Genomic DNA, 17,644 nt, shown 5'->3' on the forward strand with positions numbered 1-17,644 from the left:
AATAACAGCCATCTTTTCAGCTTCCATGAAACAAGATGTCTTTTTACAGCTAGGAAACTGAGGGCCAAGAGGGATGTCATTTGCAGTGTCATGCAAAACTCAGTGGAAAGCTTGGCAAAAAAGATTTTGATCTGATCTGACTCACAACGCCTTCTACTTGCTCTTCCATGCACACTCCAAAAAAGAAAGACTACTCCTTCTCTCTAAGGAATAATGCTAGTAAAAGCTGGAAACAAAACACTCTATCCTCTACTCTTTCCTTTCTTCCAATGCTAACGTCTGGAGCCTTTTAGTGGCTCCATATTGCTGTCATTTAAGTCCTGGGCACATGGAAAATCTCTCAGTGTTCCAAGGCGGTAAGAAATGGGAGGAAGTTGCAACCATAATGTCCCTATTAGAATGAAGGAACTCTGCCTTTGGCCAAGATCTTTTTACCCTCTTTCCTATTCATAATTATATTTTTCTGGGAAATTCCCCTTTGAATGCAACTGGCAGCAGTTTTTTGTCTTTTGGTTCCTTTTCAGGAGATGAGTCTCTGTGTACAGCCAGGGCCTAAGTCCTCAGTGTCTAATGAGCCTGTCCTAAGCTAATGCTTTGTGCCCTCATGCATCCAGCTCTGCAGCACTGATATGCAGTCAGGTTAAGAAAGGTGAGAGCATAGCTCTGTAACACAAGCAGAGCACTTAAATACAGGACTCTTTTGTCTTCTTTTGTCTTGGTAAAAATGTTCAAGTGAAGGTATGATAAAAAAGAAGAGTGGCTCTATTAAAGGAGAAAAAAAGAAATTTTTAAAGTGTTCCAAAATCTCTCTAAGATTCGTCAAATTACCTGAAGGCAGATGATTGAAATAAATGTGAAAGTAGCTGAAATTCAGAGGTACTTATAGGATACAGAGACAAAAGTATTTCCATGCATTAAAAGAATAAAATATTCATTTTCTTTGCTGGAAAATGTACTACAGTTTGATATTCAATTAGTAGCTGATTAGGACCAGCTGTTGGGTGATGCAGTGGCTTGAGCAAAGAGTAATACATGAGCTGGGCTCTATGGATATTTTGTGTCAGTAAGACACCTCTGAGTCACATCTCTTCTTTGGCTGATCCTGAATGGGGGCAGGATAACAATTTTACTTCTGAGTTGAGTTAGAGTGATGACTAAAATGCCTTTCCTTCATCATCCACTACTGACTACATCAGGCAGCAAGGGGCTGAGATTCTCTCCATCCTTCTCCACATGAGGTGGTGAAGTCGTTGGAAGAACTGGCCTTCTTTTTCTTTGTGTTAATTTCCATCTTGAGACTGGCAGAACTCACAGGACTCATTGCTCTGGGTTTTGCTGTTAAATACACTGTGAGTTGTGATAAAAGCAATGCAACTGCTCTTGCTGATGTGCAGCTGTTGGTACCCACCAGTGGAGCCCATGTCAAAGGTTTCCCCTCAGTGAGGGCACTAACAGGATCTCCTTCCTTCAGCTTGCTAGTTGTTTTCATGGAACTGGTAGGAATTTTTCTGTTCAGTTGCTGTTGCTGTGCCAGGTTTAGCTAACATTGGCTAATGGGTGTCCAAGCTATTAGGGCAAGAAAATGGTGTCATCAAGGGATGAAAACATTTGCATAGTATGATCACACAAGGTTTGTTCTCTTGTGTATTCTTTTGCCTTTTTCTAATGCCCAAATAGTTCTGAATTTAGCGTGAATTTCTGTAGAGTTGGCCTGAGACTTCAATTTCTTTGTCAAATCAACTATTAAAATATTTTCTTGAAGTTCCATCCAGTAACCCTGGTTACTCTTCAGTGTAGGCTGGTAAACAGTTTGGAGAAGAGTGGGTCTTTTTTTAGAGCACCACTTAGACACACAGGTCATTTTATAGTGTAATTCAAAGAGTCTTTCATATCACAGGATGGACAAAATGGTACCAAGGCAGCAGGTATCTTAAAAGAAGACTCAGTGTCAGCTTCTGGTGCCTCCTGCAATAATAATAAAAATTAAATAATAATAATAACAATAACAATAATAATAATAATAATAATAATAATAATAATAATGTTATTTTGTTCAAGCTGAGGAGGCATACCACAGAGCAGCATGACAAAGAAACAGGAGAAAGAATTTGTTTAATTAAAAATCTGCATCAGGATCACAAATGTATAGTGAAAAAAATCCTCCTTTTTTCTTAGAATGTGTGAACTTGATGATATTAAAGAGAATAGATATGAGTCCAATAAACAGAAATACTACCTTTATTCAGCATCTGGTAAATCTGTTAAATTCATTGTCAAGGAAGGTTACCTAGACTAATATTGCAGCAGGACACTTTAAAGGTGCTGAATCATTTTATGACCACTCATACTCCTTAAGCTATGTGAAATCTCATGCTTCAAATTGTACATAGATAGCAAACCACTTTTCACTGCTCTTTTCTTCCTTTACATCAGTGGATACCATTTGGCTTCAAGGTGCTTTCTGCAGTAAAGCACTAACTAATGACAGGATTTTCAGGATGAAATTCTTACTGCAGCTTGGTAGTTCCATAGTTCCTATGTGTTTTACATGCACAAAAATTCAGCCATACTGTGAATTCTGTCATAGCAACAGAGAGATAAGAAGTTTTTTTTTTTAAATTCAGACATTTTAACATTGTTAGTTTGAGCTTCAGAGTTGTATCAAAATCTATAAAGGGTTGGTCCAAGTAAGCTTCTCATCTGTAAAATACATACAGTCTTCTTCTGGACTACAGTAGCACTTTCAGCTTGCCCCAAGAATTTCAGCCCTCCAAAATACAATTTTCAGCAGTGTTTGATATGAAGTAAAAAAGGAAGTTTTTGTACTGCTTCTCACACAACCACTTCCAGATAAAGTCAGGGCTTCTATCAACTTCTAAAAATATTAAGTTCATCTGAAGACCTTCTCCTCGGTCAATCTTAAGTCACTTCTTCTGCAGTCTTATGTGCACCAGACTTCTAAATCTTCTTTTCTTTCTAAATAGTCTTTTAGATGCATATTTGCTATTGAAAAATATTCTCATGTCCAACCATGAAGGCATGTAGTCATATTTCCTGTAGTAGAAGTTCTGAAAAATTGCATTCCAAGATTGTATTTTGTATTAGAAATATAAATTTTCTTTTTCCTTGGAGGGGGCAGTTACTATGGGGGGAACAGCATATAACTGTATTCTGTACAATTAGGTCACTTCACAATTGTCACTTGCATTTGCCTCTTCCTCTCCTTTCCCCATAAACCAGTCTACAATAGAGACAAAAGTAAAATTAGATGCATCTCAGAAGATGTAGAGATCTTTAAAGAATGGGGTAAAGGGAGGGTCCTGTCACTGTGTTATTTGTTGTCACAGGCATGGAAATCCCAGGACGAGATTCATGGCAAATGAAGATGAGGAAGACAACTGCCAAGGAGAGTAAAGCTTTTGACAGTAGAATAGCTCAATAGCTACTCTGGACCCATTGTAATCATCTGTATTTGTGACTTTCAAAGAAGGGTTCCTGCGCCTACATCTGTCTTTCACTTTTCTTTGCTGTCCAGAGTGCTTGAAAGAGAAGTAATTTGGCTGTTGTTTTGTATGGCCTATTCATTATACCCTTCAAGACTGGTCCATTTCTAAAAGGTTCACCATTGGTGTGCAATATTGTTACATCAGATATGTCCAGAAAAGGCCACAATCTACTGCAGTCAGCAGACATGTAAAATTAGCTGTGATTTTCAATAAATAATGTAATTTTCTGGAGGTTTTTAGGATCTTACTTTTCATTAAAGTCCTATAATTTTTATATTTTTTAGTGCTTGTATCTCTAGGACTTTTCAAGTAGCAGTTGCAGGCTTTGGATAGACATCTAGAATTGCAGAAATTGGTTTGTTGCAATCAATTACTCTCTTATTTAAAAGTGCAGACAGGTGGGGACAAAACAACATATGACTTTGTCAGGGTGGCTTTCAACACAAAAAGGAATAGTAACTGACTTTGTTGTAATTCATAATACTCAGAAATGTTTGTCCTCTGTTTGTTCATTTTAAGAGAGTGGATTGGTTTGCGGCCATGGTGTTAACTGAGCAAAGGGTAACTTTGCAATGGATTTGGTTCAGCTGCACTGGTTTACCTGAGGTGGATGAAGTGTTGTGCTGAGGTATCTAATTTTCTGTAAGATAGGCAAAGATTTTTTTAGATGGGGGAACAGAATTTCACTTTGTTACCATTTCATAGGAAATCCAGTCAGCATTGCTTTTTCCTGGACTAATTTAAATATAATGTCCAGGATTTTTATTGTGTTTGTACAAATTCAATATGAAATTAAGTTTAAAAACCCCACAGGACTTTTCTTTACAATTTATCACTGCTCTGCCCCAATGATCTGGACTGTTCAGTGGTTGGAACACCCACACAACCTGATGGTCCATTGATCTGATTTATCTGATCCCATATCTTTCCCACCCTGCTTGGCAAGGAGCAGTTCCATGTCACGTAGTGCACATGTGAGCTGACACTGCAGCAGCACTCCTGGGAGAAGCTGCCACTTTGGTTCCAAAGTATGGGTGCAGTAATAGTCTTTGTTGCTCCCTTAAAGAGATGACTGTTTTAAATGATAAAATGACAATGCAAAGACTAGAGGGAAGAGCTGTCACAGCGTAATTGAAAGTTCATTATGCTGCTTATACCATTATCGTAAAACTCTTTATCATGTGTCTGTAAATGTGCAAATTAAAAACCCAGAGGTAATTTTGTATTTTATCTGCATTAAAAAAGATTGTGAAATTATCATCTCTTTCATAGTTAAATAACTTTAACCTGTATGGTGACCTTTGAATATGCAAATTACATAGCTTTGTTGGATGGAATACATTTTGTTAATTGTAACATGATAAGTGGAGAAAATCTGAAGAAAACAGGAATTCATTTTGAAGTAATCATAGTGGAAGGTTTATGAGATAAGGAAAAAGGAAACATTTTATATTTATGTGCAGGCTCAGAAGAATGATTGTCTACTGGTGTTCAAATCTGTGACTCTGCAGCTGTAATCAAAACCAGCAGGAGAATTTCTAACTTACATCACCAGCAGCAAACTTGGTGAATACATAATGCATGCCCAGAGACTTGAAGAATTCCAATAGGTTCCTAGATAACAAGGTACTTTTTTTTTTGCAGTTTTTTTTTTTTTTCCTCAGTTTGTAGGACATCTTTGAAAAAAAACCTGATGCTGTGACCATGAAACTGAGTAATAATTAAACATTTTTCTGCAGGTCAGAATGATCATTTTCACATAAAGAGGAGAGAGACTGTAATGAACACAAGGAGAGAATAAGTTGCTCTTAGGCATAGTACAAGTTGGTTTTGAGCAAACCTGTCTTGTCTCTTGTGCACACAAGCACGCTGCCATGCTATCATGCTGTCTCCAGGCCTGCTCCCTTCCCTGTGCATGTGTGCCCAGGGACATTTTGAGTGAGCATGACTTGATTTGGTGATCACTGGAATTAAGTGGGCTTGCATTTCCCTTTATACCTGTGACCTGGACTAGAGATCCCAGTTTACCTCTCCAGAGGTTCTCCAGTGGGAGTCATGAGCTGCTATATTGCTGTAGCCATTCTGGAGTGCACCCATATCCCACATACTATTACACACCCAAAAGCAGCAAAGTTTAAGCAAATTTCACCACTGATCACAACAGGAACAGCTGCAAACTCTCCTTGTTATTTATGGCTGACTTGCAAGCAAAGGTTTGGAAAGAGCTGGTAATAAAGTCTGCAGAATACAAAGCTTTACTCAAGGGGTTCTGGCTTGAAGGTATGCTTGGTAGTTAAGGCAGAGGAGGCCTGTGCTCCTAGGGCACTTACTGCTGGACCCTCATTCACTGGCAGAGTGGCAATTCATGACTAGGCAGAGCAGACATCAGTGTTACTGTAATAATGGTGCTTTTTTAGGCAGCTTGAGCTCTGTTGGATTATATATAAGAAAGAATGACAGAATAAAATTCCAGCTGTAAATCTGAGTGAATTCCATTAACGTATTTTTAAAGCATTTATTTATTTTCATAATTTCCGTATTAACAAATGTAAATTACAGTCAAGTCTTTCTTTCATGTCTCATTTACTTTTCTGAGTGTATTTATTCTCCATTGAGCTATACCATGACCAATTCAGATTCATTGCTTTGAGGCTGAACTGCTTGTTTTTCAACTCTGCTGCGTAAAATCAGAAGATAACCTCCTTTGCTTTTGTCTCACTGGATCCTGCAAAACTGGCTCTTTCTCACAGTAGATCTTTCTGATTACTGCTTAATCTGTAAGTTTTGACAGGAAGTTAGACAGACTTAGAATTAAGATTCCAAGGGGCTGCAAGCACACTATGTTTTGACTACTGCATATGGATATTTTTAAAGGCTGAAAACTATGCTGTCAGTCAAAAATACATCATATTAGTAAAATGTGTATTCTCTGGCTAAAGTGTGAAGGGCTTTATCAAGGGGCATGGACATTTTTAACAAGGAAAATCCCGAAAGACAGGGTTAGTTGAAGTATCTCAAAAGAGCTGGCAGTAACATAAATAATTTTTGATGATATTTTGCTGTAAACATTTTTTTATAACATTCATAAAGAGAAACCTCTTAGGTTGTTATGTACCAAGAAGTGCAAGAAAGTATATGAAAGCAGAGAAAATTGAATTTTAACATGTAGGTAAGTTATGAACCACAGGTTGAAACAGTCTAATGTTTGCACCTGCCCTGGTAACATTTCATGAAGAAACTCCAGCGCTGCCATCATGCCAGTCACAGCAGTTGAATTTTCTATCATTTTCTCGCAAACTCCTCCCTATGGGTTTTCATTCCAGAGTTCAGTACTTCTGTTGTTTTCTGGTTTTTGTAGGCATCCAAATAATAAAAATATCATGAAGAACATGGGACAAATTCAAATGTGGGCCAGACTTCGTTCCTTTCAATCATGGAATGCAACTCATTCTTGACATCAACTAAGAGCTGAAATCAATGGGAATTGCACAGTTTACATATTTCCTACTAAATTAATTCTCAGAAATTATGAAAATATCAAGGCCTTGAGGACTGCAGGCACAATACAGCAAATAATCACCCTTGAAAACTCTCTGGACCTCCATGTGTTGGGAAAGCCCAAGAGTCTTCCTCCCAGCCTCCTCCAGCTGGCTGGGGACAGCTCCTGGGACATCACAGCTCAAACACCCACCCTGGGGCTGTAGGGGAGAATACTGTTTTACATGGGTCAGAAACATGCCAGAAACTATTCTGTCTGCCTAATTCCATAGATGTTCGCATTCATCTGCCTGCAAGTGTTTGGGCTATTATTTAATTCATTCCTGTGCTTCAGTGCAGCCATACAGGGCCAAAGAACTTCCATGAAGAGGCATAATCCAGGTACCCATCCACTTCTTTATGCACTCTTGGGAGTACAAGCAGAGTTGTCTGGGCAACAGCAAGCTGCAGGGGTTTCATGTGGTCTGAACTAGGATCCTGCAGGCATCTGCCTCAGGAACCCTTAATGGAAATTTATTTGTTGTGCTGGAAAAAGCTTTGTTAGATAAGTACCTCTGTGTCTTATCTTGTATTTCAACTTCCTTGGCAAAAAAGGTGATTGCAAAAATGATTGTGGTGGTGTTTGGATTACTGGTAATGGAGAAGAAATTCTATGTACTTTTATTTATTTTGTGTTGCAAAGATAGAAGCCTGCAAAAGTTAGAAACATGAACAGAATAGTAAAAAACATGTTTGCTACTGGATTCTGGGGAGTATTCATATGCCAAAAGTTCCTTTGTGCCCTCATACTGATAAGAGGCTTATCCCAACAGGAGTCAAAGTACAGACATACAAATCTAAAAAATTTGAATTCACTAATATTTCTACCTGCTGATTTCTAGACATGTTGAGGGAGATAGTTAGCTGGGCTAGAGCAGGAACCTGTCCTAAGAATGTATGAAAGATTCAGTTGCCTATAGCATTTACTTGCTCTGACTTTATACTAGCAATAGGAAATCTATTTATTGTTGCTGTTCCTAAAATGGAGTTGAGCTGCTGAGGACAGAAATGCAAGTGACAACTTCCCACACATCTTCCTGTTTCCTCTGTTACCAAAGAAAGCCAGACCTCATTTAATCATACCTACTTGAGTATTCTCATCCATTCGAGTTAAAAAAAAGGAGTGCCATCCTGTGGGAAACCAGGGTTATCTCTTCCCAGAAGCTCCATTCCATCAGTGGGCTCATTTACCTTTTCAAAACAGAAGAGCTAATTGTACCTCTGAAAATGCAATGTTTTAATATTTGCCATTATTAGGTATAAAAGTGTAACCGTACATTAACAACTCCTGTGACAGAACTGAGAAGCAAACATACTCGTCTTATGCCGAAAGGCTGCATTAAAAATAGGAACAGATTATTACAGAAACTTAATAGAAAAAAATCTTTCCCACCACCATATGGTTGTGATATAACACAAAGTGTTTTCCTGCCAAGATATCACATTACAATGGCAGGCTGCCAGTAGCTTCTCTCTTCCTCATTTAAACAACAAAAATATCCAAAAAGAATTCTTTGGCTGAATGAAGCTGTTGCTTTTAAATATATACTATTGGCTGGTACTCAATCTACATCTCAGTTTCTCTAGAGGCAGTCCATTTCACTGTGTTTTATTCAGAAGAGTGCTGGAAACTGGTTTATCCAGCTCAGATGTTCTAGGACATTTATTTCTGTTCCTGGCCTTAGAAAAAAGAGGTCTTACATGGCTGCAGTCATCTGTTCTCATTTCTAGGTCCGGCTTGAACTAATTTTGATGATGTAAATTTCAAGCCATCCTGGTCATCTCTCCTTGTCTCTACATTAATGCCTGTGCAGCTTGAAGAGGTGTGAAGCCATTATTTTCCAGACAGTTTGGTAAGGTTCATTTGTTCAGTAGAGTTCAGACTCAGAAAAGCCTGCTGAACTATCCCTTGTCTCTGGCATAACATGCATTTGTCATGGGATCTGTAGTTGCTTCTTAAGGCTACTTTATGTGGTTAATACATGTGGCACCAAATTGTACTTTCTGTGTGTTAAAATGAGGAGGCTAGGAAACTTCTTTCTTTCTTAATAGCTACCAGTAGAAAAAGCATAATGTTTTAATCACACTTCCTAAAGTAGTCACTAATATCCCCAGCACCACAATGCATGTCTAGCTGGGGATATTCCTTCCTTGCACAGCAATTGCCCACAGTGGTGCTGATGTGTGTTCAGGAAGCACCAGATCTTTGTAACCACTAGTACCTGTTCCTCTTCCTAAAATACTCACCTGTGGGTGAGCACTTGTTAGCCCTTACCTGAAGTCTTTGATGAGGATATGGTTATATGTTCAGCTACATCCTCAGATGGTATAAATTGCTTTTTTAAAAAAAGAAAAAGCTTTTTTTTGGCCTTTTCACAGACATCTCCAGTTTTCTACTTCTGAGCTGTGTCTATCTCTACTGAGTAAAATGCTGTTAGAAGTAGTTACTTTGTGATCTGAAAGCATATCATCAGGACCACAGGACATCTGACTTCATTACTGTTCTCTCTATCTTTATCTGCACCTTTGTTTCTGTGTAGTTCCCTGGAGATCATGGATATGTATCAAACCAAATAACTGTCCTTCAGGGGGCAAAACAATATTTGCAAAATATTGAACAATTTGTCTTTTGGCAAAATAATTTCTTAGTGTGTGTGCTTGCTGAGCTTTCAGCCTTGTTGAGCATAAGGGTCCTATTTTTCTTACTGTCTTCACCTCCAAACCAGTGAGAAACTGAGTGCAGCCCAAAGAGATGATCATGTTGCACTACAAAATATTTTTCTTCAGTTTCATCTGTGTTAGTATTAGTCACAGGTAATTTCATTTTGTGTGGACAGACTAATGTGATTAGCCACATTTAGATTTATATGTATGCTGACTTGAGCTGCATTACATAGCTGGTTTTTAGGTGCAAATGGTATGGTGATTGATGTAATTTTGTGTTCTAAATAAGTGTATCATCATGACACTTTGCTGCTTTTACTAATAACTGCATTGCTTTTTAGTTCAGCTCCTTTAGATGAAGATTGTTCACATGCTCTTTTTCTCAGACAACTAATGCTGGAAACCTTTGGAAAGAAATTAATGAGTCATCTTGGATACTGCATAAATCTTTGACAATTAGCTTGAACAAATCAAGAATGATACATGGAATGATAGATAGAGGTCCCCATGGCTGTCAACTAACCTGGGGGGTTGCCATTTTCTTGCTGCAAAGAATTTGAAGAAGGTGTATGACCATTCTGATTGGCTGTGAGTTGTAAAAGCTCTGATCCTGTCATGCTCTGAAAACCTCTGAAACAGTTTCTATTTAGCATTGCTCTGCTGTGCTTCACACTGGATCTCATAGCTTTCTAACACATGAACCAAGGCTGCAGAGACTCACGTGTCTGCCTGCCAGGCTCTCCCCCAGGTTCCCTCCCTCTGGTCACCTGGCTCTGCAGAGGAAGTTCTGTGCTCTGGAATGGAGATGCAGTGACCATTGTGTACAGAACTTCAACAAACATTTATGCTGGTATGCTTGTAACAGATTGGAAGACTGCTTCCTGGTAGAGGCTCAGGAGAAGGAATAACAGCACTTTTTTAATTTGCACTTGTGGTTTACTGAACACTGAGGGCCCAGGCCTAGACTTGATCTTCTATGATAACAGCACCAGCTGCCACAGTGAGACTGAGGGTGTTAGACCAAGTGCTAAATCTTGGTTCAGTAAATTGCAAGACAAAGAAATTTTGTTAGATTAAGCACAGTAAGTGGCACATCCATTTCTTGAAACTCAAGTGTATGAAGAAATTAGAAAAAAATCTGTAGCCTCCAAAGGAAGAGTTGTCTATTTGCAGAGATGAATAAAGATAATTATAATATCAAAGTCTAACAGAACTAGAGAAGTTGGTGGCTGAGACACACAACACCCTGTCATTTATATAATTAATGACTGTCAGAAATGATCATTGATCTTTAGCAAAACTCATGTTTACCCAAACATGAGGGTTCACTTGATACACTGTTGTAGTCATAAGGCAGCATGAATAGCAAACTGTTCACTACTGACTATTCTGCACCTATGGCCTGACAGACTGGGATGGTTTTAGAAGACCCTCACTACACAGTTGTGTTTGTGCTCTCCATATCTAGCCTTTATTATTTTCCTTTTACTGTGGCTGAAAATATGAATATAGACAAATAGAAAACTAGATTAATCACGTGATACTCAAGCAAGCTCTGGAGCCCTTAAGAACTTTATATCTTGTAAAAATTGCCAAGGAAAAGAGGGGACTATAAGTCACTGTAGAAAAAAATCTCATAAGTCTCAGACCTGTCTCTAAAATGGTGATTTAATGCAATTTTTTTCTTCTCCTCACAAGCCAACTACAGCAGTACTAGTTACTCCTTGTTAATCTTTTTTCCAGACACATTTGAATTCAGTCAGAGCCCAAAGTGGATGAGGCCAAAGAGGTCTTCATTGTCATTCCCATGTGGGATCCCAATCCTCTTTGCTATTAAGGAAATAGAGAGACGTGGGGAGAACAATGGAAAACTAGCAGAGGTGCCATTTTCTACTTGGGGAAAGGATTCATCTCTCTTTGGTCAGTTCTCTGCTCCATTTTCTCATCAGTGTCTCATAGTCTCTTGTTCCAGTTATGACCACTTATTTTGAATAGATTTGTTTCACTTAAACCAGGAAAGAATCCAGCTACTGCTGTTTTTCCTTCCTGGGACACTTTTCAAGTACAGGCAAATCTGAAGAGCTTTCTTCTGTTCTGTTCTGCTCCACACTGGACAGAGATAGCCTTGGATAATCTTCCTATCACATTGTGGGAGTCAGCAACAGAGAAAAGAGAGTTTCAAGTCAGTAATAATCCACTAAATGCAAGCCTCATTGTTCAACAGTTAAGCATAGAAATAGTTTCCTGATCTGGCTCTTTCCAGTTAGGTTATGTGAATTGTCATTCATTAGTCTGTAAGGCAACACAGCTGATTTTATGCAGCAACGCACAGCACCTCCTTTCCCCTGCCTCTGCTGCTTGGTTTTCTGCTGAATTCAATCAAGGAGCTGCCAATTGCCACCAGGTGAGCCCCGGGAGCTGCAAGGAGGAAGGGAGGGACTTGGTGAACTGGCAGCTTGGAGGGTATAAACTGCCTGTTGCAGGTGGGGAATTAGATTAGGTCAAGTGCCTATGTGTTTGTATGTATTCTTGGGTTCTTAGCTATGAAGTGGACCGCTCTGGCATGGTAAGAACATTTTCTGCTCTACTGTGTTGATAGTGAAATTGTGAATGCAGAAGCTGGTTATTTTGTAAAATTTTCCTATGCTCTTGGTCAAGGCAGACTCAGAAAGATGTTAATAATAACTTATATAGTCCCACAGTAAGGAGAAGGGAAAACCAAGCGCCACTTTCTAAGTTGGATGATTTAGGAGGATTCATTTGTATCTTGAATGCAGTAGAGAGGATGGTAGCCCCTTCTAATAGGATTTTGTCCTTTTTGAGTCTGTCCTGAAGGTTTCCCATTTACAGGACAACTGAAAGCAAGGGTATTGTAAGTACAAGTGATGAATCCTACCTGTCTTTTCAACATGGAAGGTGTGTGTTGTGAAGAGGTGTATGTTATTCCATGGCTGTGTAAAATTGTGCCAAAGTTGTTAAGGAAGAATTTGATTATGGTAACACTGGGGTTAACCAGGATCTCTGCCTGCTCCAGAGTAAGGTGTAAATGCATGCCCTGTTTCTAACTGAGTACCCTTCTGCTCTCCCTGCTTCCCTCCCAGTGCCTGTGGCCTCATTGCAATAGTTTTGTGTATAAGCAAAGCACTTGAAATGCCATTTAATTTTATCTGAAATGTGACTAAGTTTTTGAAGACATGGTCCCTCACTGGTTCCTTGAAATGTGCAGGCAGAGGGCTCAGCTGCATGTTTTTGTACGTAACTGAGAACCTCCCTGTGGCGATATCCCCTTTTCCATGTTCATGTGACTATTTGCTTCTCCTAACAAAGCAGTATCTCCAGTTACAGTAACACTGCATTCCACCAGGACAAGAGTGCCTATACAGCTTCTGTTCCCTTTAACTAGTGTTCCCAGCTGCAGGGAGATGAAGTGGGATTTACTCGCTTTTGTTTTCAGGTTTTTTGTAGTTTGGGACCTATCTTTCAGAAAAGTAGTAACAAGGGATCCTTGTCCATGCAGCTCCTTGGAACCAAACCTGTGTAGGAGCAAGGAGATGAAAGTAATTTTGCAAGACAAAGAAGAAAGGTAGAACAAAGAGAATTAACTACTCTTGCTGCCATAATGACCCAATGAAGGACTTTTTTCCTTCATTTTTTTATAATATGTTTTCTTTTTTTAAACATTTGTACAGTTCAAGATCTTACTTTCCATGAAACTGTTAAGAGTGACTTATCCTAGGATAAATTCCTTCATGCTCTAATTTGAGTGTAATGTTTTATATTGTCTTTGCTTCTGCGCAGACCTCTGATCTTGCAAGGTGCTTATGACAGCTGTGTTGCTAACTCCTCACCACACTGTGAAGCTGTGGGTTATCTCTTGTGAGATTGGGTTGTTAATTGGTGGTCTGTTTTATTTTTTCTAGACACTGTGAAGGCAGTATAAATCTGAGGTAAGGAAGTAGTGCAAGCAGAAGCAATTGTTTCTGATGACAATAAAGTAACTAGAAAAGAGCCTGAAGCCTATAAATAGGACAATACACAGTAGAAATTAGATAATGGAAGGTTAGGGAGTGTAAAATACTAAAAGTGGCGAGCACATGGTGTTTTATAACCACAGGACATGTTTTATGCTCTGTCATGGCTATATTGTATTTGAGATCCAAGAGCTGCTGATATGCTTCAGACCTTTTACGACCTAACAATTCTGTGGGAAAAATACTGCTTTTTCTAGTTCCTAGTAGGTACCACTTTTCTCAGTGAAGTACAATGAAGTTGCTTTTCTAAAAAGCTTTGGTTTTCATGTGATGTGAACAGTTGGTGTTATGGCACATCTGTTGAAACCAAGTGCCAGGCCCTTTAAATAGCAAAATGGAAATTTGCTGAAGTTCATGATTGGAAACATATCCATGGAAAAGCCAGTTCTCAAGAAGTAGCTTAGATGTGTAGTCAGTTCCTGTTGTGTTTCCTTACAGGCCACATGTTTTTCCATTTTCACTGCTTTAAAGAGAACCTTGGCTGCAGAGCTGGCTAAAAGGACAACTCACTCTAACAAAGTACTGTCTAGGATAAGCAGTATGGAGGCAGACACAAAAACATTTGGTGCAAATTAAAATGGCATCAGCTGAAGATTTTTTTTTAAAGGAGGCATTAATTTAAGAGACTTCATGTATGGTATTCCATCTACCTTCAAAACACAAGCCTTAAAGTTTTTCTGGAAGAAAGAATAGAAGTCTTCCCTTCTATGTCCTTTATTTCAGAAGGACATTATTTCCTGTACCCAGCTAATGAAGTGACGGGAAATACTGTGACTTCTGAACTATTATATTGGTAGGTATGTTACATGATATTTTCTGAGGAATTGCTCTGTGGCTTTAAGGACCTCAGTCAACTTCCAAGAGGTGAGAATAAAAACTTTTCCAGGTCTAGTTTTATGATGTTGACTGTCTCTAGGCCAGTCTACCTCTTGTGTTTCATGTTCTCTTTCTGCAGTGGAAAAAGTGATGTAGCTTGTCCTTTTTAATAAGGAAATGGGCTTGAAATCATCTGATGAGTGTGCTGTTGAGGTAACACAGTCGGGAGAAAACAAAGAACCCTTTTAAATCCCCTAATTGTCCAATTGTGAATCCTTTCCAGAGTCCTAGAAAACTATATCCAAATATAGTCTTCAAGTGGCTAAATGTCGACTACTGTGATGCATAAGCTGCAGGCAGAGTGTGAAGGTTGAGTGTCTTCTCCAGAAGCAGCCAGTCTCTTAGTATACTCCTTCATAATGGTGTGTGTAGGGCAGGCTCACTAGGTAGCCCTTCTAATTTAACAGCTTTTCCTTTGTGCAGTGCTAGAGATTGGGATTTCTGTCTGCATCTGTTTATCCATTACTTCAGTGTTTGTTGCCCTGTGATAGACAACTACCACTGAACTTTCCAGCCTTCACAAGGTTTGCCTAAGCTCATCATCTTTTGATGTAGGGTCTCTCTTTATTCAATTCTTTTCATATTTCAAAGGCATTGTCCCACTTCAAATATCTATTTTGAACTTACATGTTATTGTGGATTATACTTACTGCTTCTTTTAACTATCATCTACCTGTGAGGTTTTGGGGTGTGTTTTTGTTACTACAGTGAAACTCAGAGCCTTCTGATATAGGAATTAGTATTTCTTTATAATGTAACTTTGGAGTCAGCAATATTATGAGTGAAAATACAGTTGCATCTGAATCCTGTGGAAAAGAACTCCCATAACTTTAGTCACATAAACTTTCAGTTCTCAGCATTGTTCATTCAGAAAAAGGGCATCAAAATCTAAACATCTCTTGGGTGCATCTATTTGTCAGAAAACTCACTTGTAACTTCACAGTGTATATGTATGGATTCTAGGAGAAGTTATTGGGAGCTTCAAAGTATTCTTACACCCCTGCATTCATATGTGGCTGTTTCTCCCATCTGAAGTTGTCCCCATGCTAATTTAGGCTTTTCTCCCAGCCATGTTTTTTGGCAGGTTCATGCTACAATCATTGGCCCATCTTCGCTTGTGGTGAGCTTTAATTTGTCTCCCTACTCAGCCATGACATTTCTTCCTATCTGAGCTCTTGCAGGGAGCTGCCTGCCTCTGTAGGGTTTAGGTTTCTCCTCAGCATTTGTTCTACTACCTGAAAAAGGATAATATCTTGAAGCGGTGTAGGGGGGAAATTAAAAATGCAAAATACAAGGTGATGGATTTGTGATAAATATTTTATGGAAGGCATATATAGTTTCTCTGTGTATTTCATAAAGATTATTGAGATCAGTTATTTTCAAACCTTTAAAAGAACCCTATGCTTCTATTCTGTATTTTGAGAGTAAATTTTTATGCTTGTTCTGTGTCAGCAGTCCCTCTGAGGTTATTGAGTATTGTGCTTGAAGGGAATACATTCATTGTAATCAGGCTACTGCAGTGTATTGCTATTCTCTGAGAGCAATATTAGTATGAATTGATGGTGGTATAAGGGAGACTACTCTCTAGCCCCATTAGTTTAAACTTGGAGGAAGGTAATCAAAGGAAATAGAGTAGTGAAATCTTAGTTTCATTACTAATTACATGATTTCAAATAAAGATCTGCAAAATCTCTGATTTGTTTGAATGTTTGTGGATTGCTCTAACCTGGCATCTATTATTGTCAGTTAAGAATTCCCAAGCCATCCTCTACAACTACACTATATTTTAACTCATTTTTTTCTTCTCACCTCTTCCTTCTCACTGTTCTCTAGCTTACACACTGTACTGCAACACTGAAAAGGTGCAAAAATTTACATAACAGAGTGGCAAGTGTATTTGTCCTTCTAGAACATACTCTACTGCAGCACAAGTACCTTGTAGTGTAGAAATTGCCATAGTAACTACTCATTTCTTATTGATTAGATGGATAAAAATTCTCATAATATACAAGCAGAGTAACTTGCTGGCATATGGCTTCAGGCTACCCCTGTGGCATATCTTACTTATGCATTCTCTCATTTTTCTGCGTGTAAGAGTTTTTTAAAATGAATTAGTATTCCTTGGATTAGACCACAAAATAATTCTTTCTTTTCTGCCACAATGGAGCTTAAATTTTAGGTTAGACTTGATTCTCCTAAGGCAGAATGTTAACTTGCATTGGTTTGTTACTGGATTAAGACAACTAGATTTCACTTCAATGTGAAATCTGGATGGAGAAAGGAGATGAAAAAGCCACCTCCCAGAGTGACAGAGACCTCTAACTGCTTCAGAGCTGACCTCTAAAGAGTGAAATAAAGTATTTTAGTTTGGCATTTGTGATAAATCTTTTTGGAAAATGCTTTTTGAATGTTCTAATTGGTTGCCTGAGAAAATGAGCCCTGTCTTTATGTTTCTCTCGTAATACTACAGCCATAGTAGTGCTCTTCAACTGTGGCATTGTGAATGCTTACTGAAGGCAGGATGAGGCCTGCAGTGAGTTATGGTGTCTGACAGCTTTCTCGGTTCATGTGCTGCGCTTGCTGAGCATCCCATTTTCTTTTGCAATCCCAAAAGATGCTCCAACAAGACTTCTACCAAGTTTGTTGTGGAAGACAAGCTTTTTGTGAATTCTATCAGGGGAGTGAAATTGTGAAGCACTTAGGCAGGATGTCAGATAAAATTAAGACAAGCACATTCTTCAAATTTGTAACATCAGTTTATTCTGAATAATATAAAATGAAAGAACAGCAATATTCAACCAGTTTTTTTACACTGTAAATCTATTATAATGTTCTTCTGGAGCCTTCTGTAAGGCCTAGGTATTAGTTGTGATGATACTCATTCTGTCTGATTATTTTAGGATAATATTAGTTAGATGTATAGGAGACTGAAGATTTTAGAGCAATTTTTAGTTCCACTCTTCAAAGCTGCTACTACAGATGCTACTCATGCAGACCTGTTTTACTTGGCTTGGAGGCCTTTCCCATCTC

The 17,644-nt window shown here is 38.6% G+C and overlaps 1 protein-coding gene across 1 annotated transcript in view; it reads left to right on the top strand.

Annotated features, from left to right (window-relative positions):
- Positions 1-7,610: 7,610 nt before the first annotated feature.
- Positions 7,611-17,644, top strand: part of CABCOCO1 (ciliary associated calcium binding coiled-coil 1) — a 133,632-nt gene continuing 123,598 nt past the window's right edge. Inside the window, exons 1-2 of the mRNA XM_053983226.1 lie at positions 7,611-7,637; positions 11,971-12,111. Coding sequence (XP_053839201.1) covers positions 7,611-7,637; positions 11,971-12,111 — 168 coding nt within the window. The remainder of the gene's footprint in view (positions 7,638-11,970; positions 12,112-17,644) is intronic.

This window comes from Vidua macroura, chromosome 8 (assembly GCF_024509145.1).
Source record: "Vidua macroura isolate BioBank_ID:100142 chromosome 8, ASM2450914v1, whole genome shotgun sequence".
Lineage (NCBI taxonomy): Eukaryota > Metazoa > Chordata > Aves > Passeriformes > Viduidae > Vidua > Vidua macroura.